The sequence below is a fragment of the Pseudopodoces humilis genome, chromosome 5 (genome assembly GCF_049639895.1).
Source record: "Pseudopodoces humilis isolate 2021_Gansu_Grassland_sample_001 chromosome 5, ASM4963989v1, whole genome shotgun sequence".
Classification (NCBI taxonomy): Eukaryota; Metazoa; Chordata; class Aves; order Passeriformes; family Paridae; genus Pseudopodoces; species Pseudopodoces humilis.
In genome coordinates this window covers 61,575,900-61,592,234 of record NC_142204.1, presented here as the reverse complement: position 1 = coordinate 61,592,234, position 16,335 = coordinate 61,575,900, and the positions used below count along the sequence as shown (strand labels likewise).

Sequence of the window (16,335 nt, the reverse complement as noted above, 5' to 3'; positions counted from 1 at the left end):
GAGTTTTGAGAAAAACTCCTTATCTCTGCATTTGACAGATGGAGACAGTGCTAATTCCATTCCTCTGTGTTAAAGGTTCTTTACAGATCTTTCCTCTTTTGAAGTTTTCTACTATCTGCTAACAGTTTGCTTGTCGCATGAGCACAGCTATTTAGAGGATATATTTCATTTTCCAAAGTGTTAGTGAAATTATCCCAATTATGTGTACTGCAGAGACCCATACTGCTGACATCAGATTCTTCCCAATATGAGCATGTCTTTGCTATGGTTACCAAAACCACAAATCTGTACCTTATCTAGGCTTATCTTTCTGGTGATCAGACATTTAAAAACTTCAGGGCTTGATTCAGCATCTTCGGCATAGAACAATTCCAATTTTCATGTGTGTGAATTCCTAAACTACAGTGAAAACACATGCTGGGTGCTGAATGGTTGATTACAAGATGATAATTAACACTGTGAGAATCTACATGAAGTTCTGCAAGGCAAAGGAACAAAAGCTTTTTCAGACTTCATGAGATTAGCTTTGAAGGAAACCACCTCATTGACAGGCAGTTTTGATTGACCCCAAATAACAGTTCCCAAAAAAGGACGCTACTAACTTACTTAAAATATATGGCTGTCTTAAGAGAGCAAGTTGTTCCCTAATTGGTCACAGTTTGAGAGTGGTGGTGATTCTTTCATTTTGCTGCTTGAGGCCAGTTCTGGGTGATGTTAGATTGACTGCAAGCAGAAATGGAAACAGAATGAACCAATCTTACAGCAGTTCCGAAGAGCAATTCTAGCTGAGTGGCCAAGAGAAAAAGCTTGTGTTCAAACCTAAAAGCTTATTGAGACTATCGAGATGAAATTGCTTTCTCTACAGTTAAATGACTTTGTCTCTTTTAAGAGCTCCATTAAAATCTTGAAAGGCTGTGAGTAAAAAAAAATCATTTCTCCAAGTTTGCAGTGGAGCAGCATCAGTTTCAAAGGTTTTGGTTTTCAGGAGCTGTGCTGGTGGAATATTTTACATTTAGATAGCACGTCTCACCTGAAGGATCCCAAATCACTGTACAAAATCTGAAGTGAAGGAATTTTCTCCTTTAACCATCCAAGTAAAATCATGCAGCCACCTATAAAGCCAAACAGCATAGTGCACTTGACACAACACTGATAGTAAACACAAATGCGACAGGAGCACCAAATCCAAATGGATGTCCCCATTTAGTGGACCTGGATTTGGACATGACAAGGCTGTTATCTAAATATCCTTACAAAAAAAATTTAAGACATCTCTATTCTTGATAGACATCTTTTGGAAAATATCTTTACCCTGCAACAGCCATTTCAGTATTATCTCAAGTGAACTCTAAATCACTCAGGTGTTGCCAGTGCAGCCCATGCTGCCTTTAGGAAGCAGTCCACCAGATGGCAAGTGGCTTTAGTCTAAACTCATTCAAAGTGGTACACAGCCTCTCACAGAGGAAATGCTATATTATGTTTCTCACCACACCCTTCTGTCTTAGGAAGATGGTATATACTCATAGATTGCATCACTCTCCTACAAATGCTGTTGTGAAAGACCTTACCTCCTTTGCAGCATGAAATATGCATGGTATACATATTACAGTCATATAAATGGGATACCTTATTTGCCCTTTTGTTGTAAGTCAATAGAAGTCACCTCTAGTTTGGAATGTTTTGCAATTCACTCTTGGTGCTGCCAAAATAATAAAACAGAAACTCTTGTTCAGAACTTTTAAAAATTAACAAAGGAAGCATAACAGAATTCAGCTATGGACTCATCCAGATCCTTCTAATGCAAGCAAAGTAGTTTTATATGAAAAGAAGACAGTTATTTTCTGCACTTCATATAGTGAAAAACAAACACTTTGAAACTACCTGCATAAAATGTTAAAGGGATTTACGTGCATTTACCTTCATGTACAATCCGTTGTTCAAATTGGCAACATACATCCCCCTAGAAAACTCTTCCTCTTCTTGGTGATAAAAGATGTTTTGCAATTGAGTTGTATAAAAGCAGGGGTCAAGTCATCTGAGGTCAAGACATCCAAACACACCCTTTAAACTTCCCCTTTTGTTGCTGTACTTGAATAAGCATTAATATTGTCACTATTTTTCACACTTTTAACCAAACTAAAAATTGTATATTCATCAGAACCTACATTGTGTTAAAGAAGCATTACCACTTCACCATCTTTTTCACTTTGCACGGAAATAGCCAGGGAGGTCTTAATCTAGCAGGAATATGTACATGTACCACATGGAAAGTAAAGGAGGGGAGGAGAAAACAAAATTTCAAGGAAAAATAGAAAATGCATTTTAGTAACACAAAACACAGCAGAGAAATTGATGCTGCATCTTTAAATAACTTGAGAAATGTATTTCACCTTTAATTCCCCATTTTCCTATTCAGAACAAGTGCTGCCCAGGACTGGTTTTCGAGTGGATTCCTCTGGCAAGTATTCTTCAGCCTTTGTTTTCTGTAAAGTAGTTGTCCTTCATTTTATGTTTTAGCTATTCTTCTTTTTTTAATCATTTCTCAAGATGATGGCCAGTCATGACTACCCAGTCACCATTTTATTGTGTATGATCTTTGTGGGGTTGTAGAATGCTTATGCCAAATCTTTTTATAATAGATTTGCATTTTGAGCAAGGAAAGGTGTTTCTTTTTTCTCAGACACTTTTCATTATGTTTTACTGTGTTTTATGTGTACCTTCATATTAGTATTCACTCTTTAGCATTAAAGTGTATCTCTATAGCTCTTGCCCAAATCAAAGATTAAGCTTTTTTTTTTAATCTGGATTTAATTCTATCTTAATTCTATCACAAATTCCTTGCTCTCACACTTGTGCTGTAAAAATGTAAAAGCAAAAACTTTTAAAATAAGGAGATTTTTGGGGTGTTTGAGTCAACACTAATCTTGTAAAATGGCAATGGACTTTTTTAAAAAACAACAATATTTGATTTCCCAGTGTTATCATGCTAAGTGAACTGTTAAAACAGGCATCCCATACAAAAAAAAAAACAAAAACAAAAAGGCTGTTCTGACAATCCTATCAAAGCTTTTCTAGTCCTACACAAGTTGAACAGAGATCCTAAATTAAATATAACGTTGGACTGGTTTTGCATAACCCAGTAGAGTTTATACATTGAATAACTCTGTTATCACAGCAGTTCTTTTTTCTTTCCTTTGATAATTTTCATATTGAAGTTTTTATTTGCCAGCTTTCCTCTCTACAAATATCAAGAGGGAATATGTATGCTGTTTTAAAAAGCTACTCACATTGCAGAGCAGAAGATCCATGCCTGTTTTCAAGCTTTTCACATCTTTCAAGAGCATCTGAAACTCAGATGAAGTTATTGTAGTTTTGTGTCAATCAAAATTCACAATTTATAATTATTTGTATCAAACAAAAATCTTCACCATCTTCAGTAAAGGAATCCAAATTAGGTTTTTTTTTCAGTAGGTATCTGAATACACCCAGAAAGACTGTAAAATTATTACAGCAATACACTTCATCTTTCCTTTAATTGCAATATATAGAAGAATATTTTTTTAATAAAAAAAAAATATATCAACATTTACAGGATTGTCCTGAATACCACATTTATTACTGTAAAATCACATATCATTTGTTCAACTTGTCTCACACAGAAAATTAATTAGGCATTTTCAGGTATATATTTTCTCAACATTTAGGAAACAACTGCATGCATGCCTATCAGTGTGTAGTTCACCCAGTGATTCAGATTAATGTGGTGCAGAAAGGTAGCTGGGAGTTGATAACCACATCTTCACCCATGAGATCTCACTATTATTCAGTAACAGTCTGTTCTGCTACCATTACATTTAAAGCAAATCCCTATCATTCAGGAACCAGAAAGAATTTCCCAATGCTCTTTACTGTCCTCACTGTGCTGCAATGATCAGATCACAGCTTGTCCAATACCATTCTTGAATTCATGGGGGAGCCAGCTGGTTTTATAGCCTAGCAAAGTGAATTGATGTGAGTTTTTTTCTTCCAGGCCAAATTAACTGTTAAGAAAGTTTTCCTTCAGACAAAGAGAAGAAAAAAAGTGGTATGACTATAACAAAAAAAAAGAGAATGAAGTCACTAGCAGGCAAAGTTAAAGTTCTTTTTCTAATATAAATGTATAGAGGCAAGGAAGGACAGGGAGCATTATCATTCTGGCAGAGGATAGCCATATTACATGAGCAAAAATATTGACTTTAAGGTGAAATTCTCCTTTCAATAAAACTGGTAGGAGACATGTCATTAAGGTACATGAGGCTGACTGGAAGGATAAGCAAACTGGAAAAGACAGTGTTAATTCAGTATTGGCTTGTCTGCATGCCTATTCATTACTTCTTACTTGTCATGAACCACAAGATGCTAATCTAGGTTAGCAAGAGAAAACAAAAAGACACATTTTCCATAATGAAGTTATATTAACCAACAGTTTGTAGTATATTGCAAGTCACAGGAGTGTCATTTTCTGTAAGTACAGGTAATTTTCTTTCTATGATCAACTGAAAATCTGCTCCAGCAAGAAAACACAAAATTTAGTCTATCTAACAATCCTTTGTGAGGAACAAAAAAATACCAGAATCCTGGAGAAGCAAGCACTTGAATATCAGTTGAAATGTAAGCATTTACATGGGTAAGAATACTTAATCAATGTATATTCAGGAATATTGAAACTACTGCCACATAATCATAGGGGCTTTTAGTAAATTTACCAAACATGAGCTCCTGTGGAAAAGCACAAAATAGTGAACAGCTTACCTGTCTTTCAGAAACAAGAAAAAAGGATCTCAGCAGCAGTAAGGCTTTAGAGCATGTTTTTCATTAAAGACTAACTGCCAATATGGGGATAAACTGAGTACCATGCAAAGGGAGTGTAATAAAGATGGTTGGTCGGTCAAACCTGGGAACTGATTTTTTACACCAAACAAGTGTGCTTAATTAATCTATACTTTACATTTTACAAAATGCCAGTTATAACTGTAACACATCCATGTTAGCCTGAAAAAGAAATGCTTAGCATGAAATATAAAGATGAATGTCTAGAAAGCAGCTAAACAATTCTACTAGAATAGTCTGGACTGAAAGATTAATATTGGAGAGCCTTGCAATAAGTCTTCTGTCTTATTTCATTAATCACTTAAGCACAAAAACCAAGGCTAGAAGTCAGGTCCACTTTCAGCAATGTAAGTTCAGGAATCTATGGTGTAGCTGTCTCCAGAGCAATGGAAAGGTGATCAGTGCAACCAGTGGAGTCATGTCATACCCAACATGAAAGCTGCAACACAGGTTTGTGTACCAGGCAGTCACTGGAGCTACTATGATATTATGATACTACTTCAAGGCAGGTGGCGTAGTGACAAAGGCCACAAACAAGCTCAGTTGGCAGCATCCTCTTTGCCTGTCTTTACTGCTAAGGTCTCTGTGTTGTTTGCTTGCAGAGGTTTGCAGTAACAGGAATCTAGACTTGATGACCCAGGGATCCTTTCCAGTGTTTTGCTTCCTTAGTGGGACAGAAAAGAACATTATTTTTTAAGAGTAGTTTTCAGTGATTTTCTGTTGGCAGACAATGGGTTCCACAGAATTCCAAGTCTTTGTGAAGGAAGGTTTTTCTGAATGAGCATTGTAGCCCAGTCAATTAACCCAAAGGTTTCCAAACTGTATTAGGGCTCTTAGAAAAGTATGCCCCTATATGGTATTTTTTAGACTAAACTTTTTAATGGTCAACTGGCTTATCTATTCCATTCTAAATGGGGTAGAAAAATAACGTCTTTTACAAATTAAATAATACCCCTTATTTTAGAGTCTGTTGCTAACACTGATTTGGCTTAGCTTTGTCAATGTATCTGAGGGACATTTTCATCTCAGTTTGCCAGAGCAAGTATTCTTCACAACCTGATATTCTTATATTTTCCTATTGGATTCCCAACTGTGCATATTCATTCACTTGTGCACAATAAAGGCAGTGCTCTGTTTGTGACAGACTGGTTTAGACAGTTCCTTTGAGTGTTAGACCTGGGTTACAAATGGTGATCACACTGTGTCTGTCTACAAAACCATCTCCCTAGTGCTAAGCCCCATCTTTGTAGGCACAGCAAACCAGGTAAAGTACTGTTTTCATCTGAAATTCCTTTGTCTCTCACAATTACCTAATTATTTGCATTAAGCTAACATACAGTACACACCCAGAATTTATTTGCTCCTTAGTTTTGAGGCACATTAAATAAATGGGAAAATTAAGTATAATAACCTGTTTGGCTCTGTTTGGGTTTGTCTTCTCAGTACATGAGAAGCAAGTTGGTAAGGAAAGGTAATACTTTTATTTTACCAATTGAAATATTTGTGATTCAGTCTCACTTTCAGCAATACAAATTGTTGAATTGCTGCTGTTTACAGAGGATTTTTATTGCACAGTCATAGTATAGAACCAGTGCATGTCATTCTGTATCTGTCTTTGCAATAATACCTGACTGAAACAAATCAGGCTTTAATCCCAGACTACACCTGGCAAGTGTGCCAAACTCCACACTTTATGAGGTGTCCACTGATGGCTCTGAGGGGAGATCTATAGGTGAGTGCTGCTGAAGTTCCATATTTCAGCCATCTGTAATCCATCCTAAGGGAACAAGGCACAACTGGAGATACTTATGAGCAGTTTGCTGAAATAAGCCATATCATCCCTTTTTTCTCTTGGGGTCAGCAACAAACTGACGCTGACCAAAAGGTTTTGTGTCACAATGTATAGACCAGAGTGCAATCCATAGGAAAGACCATTCCTGCCAATCACTGCTTTAGGTGATGAGCCTAAAGCATCTCTGAGCATGCAAAGAAATAGTCACAACAGACAAAAGACAGCTTCTTAGTCTTCTAAATGCTTACAGTTTCATTTTATAATATTTAAATTATTATTATTATTATTATCATTATTATTACTATTACTATTATTACTATTATTGTTATTACTATCCCAGAACACTGTTTTTTTTTTAAAGTGAATCTAAAGACACTTTTATAGGAAACTGATCTTTAAAGGACTCTATATTCCTCAACTGATATATTACAGCACATAATATATGTCTAAAGACAGGTTAGGCAGGCATATGGAAACGCAATCTTATAGATTCATAAAGCTGTTGAGACTTTAATTGAGTAGCATTAAGGAGTTCAAGTTAATGATGTTAGTTTTCAATTTAAACTCTGAGACTGAGAGGTTTATAATGACTATTTTCATCAAAACTCCTTATTGAGGGTATTACCTGGAAGTGGAATACTTAAAAGCTACATTACATAAAAATGCATATATATCTATATATCTATATATCTTTATATCTATATATCTAGATAGATATAGATATAGATATAGATATAGATATAGATATAGATATAGATATAGATATAGATATAGATGATATAGATGATATAGATATATATATAGATATAAATTATATAGATATATAGATATAGATATAGATATAGATATAGATTATATAGATATAGATATAGATATAGATATAGATATAGATATATAGATATAGATAGATAGAGATAGATATAGATAGATATATCTGGATTTGGAACTTAAATGGCCTGTAATGATTTTCATATTTTGTGAGTGGGACTGATGTATCTCTGTCTCCCATTTCAGTTTATTCTTTGTAGGATTTAATGAACTGCAAGGAAAAGACAAATTAAAGACCAGAGGTGGATGAACAGCAGTCCATTATACAGTCAGTTTTAGGAAGACACATTTTTAGCTTCTATTTTGGACAGCATTTTCCATGCTGTTCTTCTGTGGATGTATTCTAGTTTGGTTTAGTGTATTCTACTGAACATAACCATCCTCCAAGAGACACCTACATTTTCAGTTCTCCTCCTTGTCTGTGGCCCATTTGTTTCCACCAGCTCCAATCAGGATGCCATAAGTCACCTGCAATAAACACAAGGTGGGAGGGAAGTTGATGCAAATTCTCAAGGTAAGACCAAAATGCTTTGCTGAGTGGGATTTCTCTTTAAATCAGGTCCAGATTACAAGGAGCTGGATGTTCACCTTCGGAGAATGGAGTCTGGGTTTGGCTTCAGGATCCTGGGAGGAGATGAGCCTGGGCAGCCTGTGAGTTAGTTCTTCTTGATTTTCCTTTTCCTTACACATTCTATGATCTGTAAAAAGGGCAGAAAAATATTACCACATAACTGAACCCAAATGAACACCATGTTAAGGCTACCAGTAAAATTACTTTTATTCATCCATAGAAAAAGCCAGGCTGTTCACATCTAAAATGTGTTACAGAGAATTAAGTTTAAATAAGAAGCCATTAAGGTGGAAAGAGAGCATTGTTCATCCCATTACTGTGGAGTATGACCTGGCATCTGTTAATCTGGACTTTGCAAAATCAAGTGTAAGCAAAAGATTCCAAAAATCCAATTGTGTAAGACTATCCATAACCATGTTCAGAGCAGGCAATGTGTATGTAAAATGTATGAGTGTGGTTAAAAGACACGGTCAACAATGCAGTTCATTTAAGGGAACAGAAGATCTCACTAGGGAGTGATAGTCAATATTCCAGGTTAAATGACAACATCATGTGAGGCAACAGGCATAAAAATGATAGCTTTACACCATTAGGAGGGAGGAACCCCTGTAACCAAATAACAGGTAATAAAATGAACATAGATTCTTTGTTAATAAAATATAATATAAAATAAACCATATGCACAATATTTAAAAGAAACAGTGAAGCAGCCCAGAAAATAAGGGTCAAATGTGCATGACACACTACAAATGTGTACACATTTTGATGAGTTACTGATCTATCTAAATACTATAATTTTGAGAGCAAGCAGAATTAGTACTCTTTCAGAAAAACCCTGATGGCATAACTATAGTCTGACAGCCAGGACTGATCTCAAGTCAATAATGATAGTGCTTTATTTTAAGCACAGTCTGAGTCCTGTGTTACCACATTTCTGAGATAATGTATAATTAATTATTATATTTGTATATTCCCCAGTCAATGATATATATATTTCATATTCAAATTAATACAGAATAGTATGTTTTTCATTCAAGCCTTAAGGTTAACCAGCACATGGCTCTGAGAAATAAAGAAGCTCTTATATTTTAAATTGTCAATATCTATCAAAGTACTGATGAATCAAAAATTTACTGATGTCTCCCATAAAAAGAAAAGAAGGCTGTGTATTCTAAAAAATATGCTTCAAATGCTGTTTGAAATTCAGTCTAGTTTAGAATTAGCATTTTCAATGGCTTTTCAAATATAAAGTATAGCTGCTCAGAAGGACTCCAAGACAACATTGCTTCATCCTTTACACTTGCAGTGTGCCTGAAGCCCCTCTGATATGTAACTTCCTTCTGTGCAGCATGTCCCAGTGCACATAAAATGAGGCCACTGAGCCACCATCTGCACATTTTCCAGCTAAGCATTTTTCCTGTCCCTTCTGGATGGCCCAGGCAGTATAAGTTCTCAAAGTACACCTACTGGGTGAAGCCAAAAAGGAAGTCTGTGAGGTGTTAGTGGAAATTGTCCATTTTATCTTTTTAGACTCTTAGGAAATGGCAATAGAAAGGCACTACCTTTAAGACCAGGTTGGATGAAGCTTTGAGCAACATGGTGTTGTGGAAGGTGTCCCTGCCCATGACATGGCAGAGAGATTGGAACTGGAGGATTTTTTATGTCCTTTCCAATCCAAACCATTCTATGATTCTATAAAGATTTGGAAATCTTCTAACTGCTCTGCACCATAATGTCTAATGGCATTTCCTGTCTCCCAGGAAAGTGTCCAAGGCTGCTCAATATTTTGTGAAAGACTCTCCTTTAGTGCTTTGGTGTCTCCTTTAGTGCTTTTTTCATTACAAATGGATAATTAAGCAGTCACAGGCTAAGTGTCTGACTGGCTCTGCTTGTTGGAGTTTTATGACAATCTCATGGGGAAAAGTGCAGCTCAAATGCCTTATCCAAAGGATTATTATTTATATAAAACTGAATTATTTCAACCTAAAGGACTAAGAGTAAACTCATGTAGAATATCTGATATTCTGGTATTTCGTATCCATAATACATGCCGGAGTTGTGAGAGACCTGAGTCTCTGCTCAGCAATCCAGTAGAAAAGAAATTTTGAAACAATCCTTTTGCCCTGCAGCTACATGCATTATGCAATGAAGTATTACAGAGGATCAGCTCTTTCTAGTGTCTCTTCAGCAAAGGACTGACCTGACTTTAGTGTCTGAAGTCAAAAAGCCATAGCTGGATATCAAGTGCAGAGGAGATAAACACCTCACTATTTTTAGAGAGCAGGACTAAAAATGCCGCCCTCTGTGAACCACCCTCTAACACATTTCACTGTCCTGTTGAACAATTTCTCTCAGCCTGCCCTTAGCCTCAAGGTTGCTTTCTCTATTCCATGGTTTGTACATACAAAAGCATTTTTCGCCAAGATTTATCAGTCAATCCAATGGATTTGATGTGTCTTTGCAAACATTTCTCAAAGTCCTCAGGAGCTAAGAGCTTAACTTGGAGCTGAGGATTGTACAAGGCAAAAAGGCACCTTCTTAGAATTGTGTTACAGTGATGAGGCTTTCAATTCTCACTCCCTCATTGTTGCCCATCTTGTTTTCACTGCTCAAATTCAACACCAATAAATACAACCAGATGTACTCTTTTTAGTGTCCCTCTATTTCATATTCAAAGTACAAGACTTTTTGACTCTGTTCTCTCTCCTCCACTGCTTCCCTGCTCCCCCATGGACAGCCTACCTGCAGCCTCAAATTCCTTTCACCTCCAGTAAAGGAGAAGCAGTTTTTGCTTGTTCTCCAAACCTCTGCCTTTCCTATGAAACAAGAACTGAGACACTTTGAAATTTTTATTTCAGCTCTCCTGCTGTGCAGTCAGGTAACACAGAACAAAAGGAAGCTTTTGTCTTTGTGGCTTGATTTCTAAAAAGGAATATGGATTCTTCAGCATAAGGCAATAACTTTTTCAAAGAAGCAGAATCCAAGTAAAGTTATTTTAGAAGGATAATACTGACACTATGGACGGATTGTAGCTTAGTTTCCTTCTGGTTATATCAGCTACCTGGTACCTTAGAAGGAGAAAATTCTGCTGCACTACTCCACTTTCCATATTTATAATCATAAAAAATGCTTCTGAAAGGAAATACTTAAATTTATTGAGAAATTTCAAATATCAAGACTGTGTGTTTAAATCACCTCTCAAATCTTATAATATTGCACTACAACAGCTATTTATCACATCTCCCAGTAACTTGAGGATTTAGAGATAATCTGACTCTGTTATGGTGAATTATGATATTACTGAAAGGTTGCAAAAACACATAGATTGGAACTTTATTGAAGTTGCAAATTGCTGTCCCAAAGGGGAGATGTATTTTACACACATTTGTGCAGCTCAGGATCACAGGAACATATACATAATTTCTGTAAGAGTTTTACCTTTTCAACACAGACGGATTTGGATTTTTCTCAAAAATGTCCTCAAGTTATATGTTTCTATTCTTTTTATTATCAATGCCAAGATACATTCTAAGTATCTTCCTACATTTCTAAGACATAGATATCCATAGAGCAAAATGCAATAATAAGGCCATGTCTTGGGAAGTCCTATTTTAGCAGTAGTTAGACAGAGTTCAGATGATTATCTTGGATTTAGACATCACTGACACAAAATTAGGTAGATCACCCTTTATGTGTACATGCTTAAATTTTGCTATGTGCCTGTGAAGCTGTGTTATATTCAGAGAAACCAAAATACAAGTTCAGATAATTACCAAGAATCATGAAGAAAGTCAGGATCAAAGCAGATTAGTCTGTATAAATTAATAGACGCAGGCTTTAATTTCAGATTCAGATTTAATTTCTGCCACAATCATACTAATCCCAGAATTTGTCCTGTTTAATCTCAAACAATAGGAGAAACTTTTCTTTTTCTCTACAACACACTCTTTATTGTTTACATGCCATCATCCTTCTCCTCACGCTTTCAAAGCAATCTCATGCCTGTATGAAACTGCATTTCAGAGGTAATATTATCCTGATATATATTTTTCCAATTTGTGCTTTATGTGTAACATTGATAACTATTATGGCAACTTCTCAGCCATGAAATGAGAGCAGATAGTGCATAAGAAACAAATTCAGACACAAAAAATGAAAAAGTAGGAAAATTAAGTTATTCTTGCTGTTAAATATACCAAATAACAGATATGGTGGGCATCATCTCAACGAACACACCTAGCTGAAGTGTTTAAAGTATGACTCTGCTGCTTATGTTAGGAGTCCAGCACTGAGATGAGTAACGCAGTCACATTCCATGTTGGACATATGAAATATCAGCAATAATTACTTAGTCAGAACTAGAAAGAGTTTTTCCAGTTTGCTGTGTATATTGATGACCTGCCATGCTGTGATCTGAATTTTGTTTTTCCAAAGGTTAAAGATGCTGAAATTGTTTAATATTTTGTCAGAAAATTATGAAAAAACTGCAAATGCTCAACAAAACCAAAGAAGGAAGCCAATTCAAACAATCTCCGAAGATGCAGAGGGGTTATCATCCATCTCCTCTCAAAATAACTAGGAAGAAATTCTTACTCATGTGAGATGCCTAATTCACAAATGTTTTGAGAATACTTTGTGGATATCTAGCTAAATGTAGCCTTGGAGAGCTTTTCTTCTGTCCAGTAAAGGAGCATAGTTATATGTTTCATAGTTGAATTTTGCAAAAGTATTATCCAAAGCTTTGAGGTATATTTTTTCACCATTTGAAGAACAGAATGGAGAACCTGAAACAGCCTCTCTAGCTACTCAGTCTGGCACTGCTTAACAGGATCCCAGGAACACCAGAAAGCAGGAAAAAATGCATCGTGTTCTCTCTTTGCTAAGTTTTGAAAGCAAAAGTAAGCCAAAGGGAGGCTAAAATCTGGGGAAAATTCTCTAGGCTCCACAGGGGATTTCATTTAAACACTATACTGAGATACTTACAACTCTGCAGCTAAGACCACAAAAAAACCACAGGCCCACCTGTGTGACTACCACATCTAGCCTTTGCAATTCATCATGAAAAGTAATGCTTCATGGCTTTTATCTTTTATCATTTAAAGCAGATTGTCACATGGCATGTCACATCCATCATTTTGTGCTCACTCACACTGAAAAAGAGAACAGAAAATTTGGAACACACTCTGTGAATGCTTTAATATTCTTTCAAAGAAAGCGGGTTTTGTTTGAATCAGTCTCTACTGTTCTACCAGTTATTCCACGGGGAAAATATATATGTCTTCTTCTAATAAATAATATGAATATCTGCATAGAAAGTGGAGAAAGTCGTTAAAAGGTTTTGGACAGATTTTTTACTAGTTTATATGTCCCATACAAACTAAGTTGAAATGTCCATTTGGGAAAACATCTGCCCAGAGCAAGCTGACATTTTTTTCCTCTTTTTTCCATTTTAATCAAGCATTTCCTGAGCAATCATTCATTTCAAGTAATAACATTAAATATATTACTTCTTTTCCCCTAAAGAGTCTCAAAGCAAACACTGTGTAGTGGGGTCACTTCTACTGCTGACCTCAGGTATATGACTCCAGGTGCTTAAATCACACAGCAGTGAAGAACCTTCAACAAGAAATACACAGACTCTCTAATTTTAAATAGAAAAGATCCTTACATGGAATTAATCTTTTTAAGTCTTCTGTATAACATAGTCTATAGAAACTCAACACTCCTTAGAGACAGATTATCTTGATTTGAACATATCAAGCTGAACTCAGATTAGGATTCTCTGGTATATCTCTCCCAGGCAGGTAGGAAACACCTTACCTTCTTACCAAAGAAAACATCTTCAGACTGAAATCATACCCACGAGAGGACAATCACAGCTTTCAGACACACATAGATCTATTCACCTGTGCTCAATCACTAGCTTAATCTCAGAAGAAAGAGAAAATCACTGCAATATTCATGTCACAAAATTGGAGGCTCAGTGTAATATATGACAGGATTTTGTTTCTTTGCTGCCTAGATTCTCATCGGAGCAGTAATTGCCATGGGCTCTGCAGACCGAGATGGTCGTCTCCATCCTGGTGATGAGCTGGTGTATGTAGATGGGATTCCAGTGGCCGGCAAAACCCACCGATATGTGATTGATCTTATGCATAACGCTGCCCGAAACGGGCAGGTGAATCTTACTGTGAGGAGAAAGGTGCTACCCACGGGTGAGTGAAGGCTGGGAAAGGTGAAAGGAAAAACAGAACCTAATGCTGGCAGCACAAACCAGTGCTGTTTAAAAAAAAAAAAATAGAGGAAATCAAAGTGAATGTTTGTGTCATTTTGAGGAAAGAATAATTGTAAATACGTGTCCCTTGTTACTCTGACAAAAATACTACAACTGAGTGTTGTTTCCTTCAGAAGTGGAAACATTCTGGCAACCCTGGTGTAGCGATCATAAGTGCTCTGGGTTTGTTCCATGCTGTCTTGGTCTGTGCTGTCTCCTTTTGTCCACTTTTGGGACTAAACATTCACCTAAGTTAAAGCCATTTGAGCTATGTCAATAAGAGAAAGGCTCAAAGACTGTTAACTGTTCAGGGCAGGAACTCATTTCACTCTTGTATGTGTTAAAAGCCCATTTCTGGTCTCACTGATGTCATCTGGAATTTCCCACTGAACTGCATTGCAAGCTGGCTGAAAATCTTCTGTAGGGCACAAGTGGCTCTTAGGAACAGGGCCAGATTCTTCTGTCATGCTGATACATTTAGAAAATGAACCCAAACCAATATGAAGTATTTGTAGTAAATTAGATGTTTACACTAGCTCAGTCTCAATTGCTGAAAAACATTATAACCTTGAAAAATGTGTGTGGCAGCATCTATTAAAGCTTTAATGGGAGAATTTTATGACCTTCCATTACAACCTTTGCTTGCTTGAGAAAAGAGTTTATTTAAGTACTTTTAAAACACTTTTGGTGAGTACACTTCACTGAGGTACCAGAAATGAGCAAAACCACATTCCCAGCCTGTCGTGTCTTCTGCCTGCCCATGCCCTGGATCCACTGTCACTGCCTGCGCCGTTCCCCTTCGCTCCTGTGCCAAAAAGCCGCCCTCCCACTCACCTTCGTCTTCGCAGTCCCCCTCCCACTGCGGCACCGCAGCTCCCTGCCAGCCGTGCTCCTGCAGGACTGACTTTCTTCTGTTACTGACTCCAGAGTCCTCCAGCCAGAAAGGTGCCCCAGCGCCTGGTGCGACGCCCCCTCGCAGCTCTCCCAGTGCGAGGAAAATGGCCAATAACCAAGGTAATGCCACATCCTCGCCGCCAGCACCTCTCCCGCGTCAGCCGCCCTACGCACTGCAGGCAAAGTTAGCACTGAGCGGATACCGGCCTTGGCTGCTGCTTGTTAAATATTGAAGGGTCTGCTAGCCCGTCTGGGCTCCTGGTGCAGACAATAAGCAAGCTGGTAAAACACCTGAAGTTATTCTTGGGCCTTCAGAGTGCCACACCAGGGAATGTAGCATGTAGCTCATTGATGTTTAAGCATTTCAGGAGCTGAACAGGACTTTAATGTGGTGTGTTACTACATAAGCTTTGTGGAAAAATTCAAAATAACTGATGTTGGGCGTGACTGAAAAATGCTATATTAATACATCAGGACAATTGATTTCATGGGAATTTCTCACTAGCAAGAATGTGTACAACAGAGGGATCTGGGGTTTTCCTTACCTTCCTGTAGCTGATATGCATATCTTAGCCCTCACCTGGAATTACCATTTTGTACATATATTTACTCAGATCTGGAACAGAAAATCACAGTTCACAAGATCTGGAAAACAATTTGATTAGGAAAATATGATTTTGGGAACAAGATGGATTAAAATACCATTTTTTCACTGGCAGGAGCAAAGCATAATTTTTCTGATGAATATCTATTGCACAGTGTACAGTCAAATAGCCATTTAAGCTTTTCCTCCTTTATAATTCTTTTCCTATATTTAATCACATTCAATTGCATTCTTTTATGGCCAAGCCAAATCTTGGTCATTCTACAGGGTAAGAGAATTTCCTTTCTGTTGCAGCCATACTGACATAAATAATATTCAGCTCTCTGAAACACGACAGCCAGAAAATGAGAGCTCTCTTGTCACTGACTATGGCATTTAGTTGCAGATTTGGTTCAATAACTCTTAGAGATTTTCAGGAGTATAATAATTGTTTGTTTTTCTTCCTCTTTATACTCTCTAATAACTTTATTTCATAGTTGCAGAAGAACTGCTAAAGGACACAC

At 36.9% G+C, this 16,335-nt stretch overlaps 1 protein-coding gene across 13 annotated transcripts in view; it reads left to right on the top strand.

Moving 5' to 3' along the window:
• The window catches only part of MAGI2 (membrane associated guanylate kinase, WW and PDZ domain containing 2), a 708,943-nt gene that overhangs the window by 629,952 nt on the left and 62,656 nt on the right, over positions 1-16,335 (top strand). For 8 of the 13 annotated variants that reach the window (XM_088054941.1, XM_088054939.1, XM_088054938.1 and 5 more), the window contains 3 exons: positions 8,049-8,140; positions 14,083-14,275; positions 15,262-15,348. In XM_088054941.1, the coding sequence (XP_087911067.1) occupies positions 8,049-8,140; positions 14,083-14,275; positions 15,262-15,348 (372 nt within the window). Of the gene's footprint in view, positions 1-2,416; positions 2,459-8,048; positions 8,141-14,082; positions 14,276-15,261; positions 15,349-16,335 lie in introns of all 13 variants that reach the window. The other 5 variants (XM_014255224.2, XM_088054940.1, XM_088054945.1 and 2 more) reach the window with 3 other exon arrangements.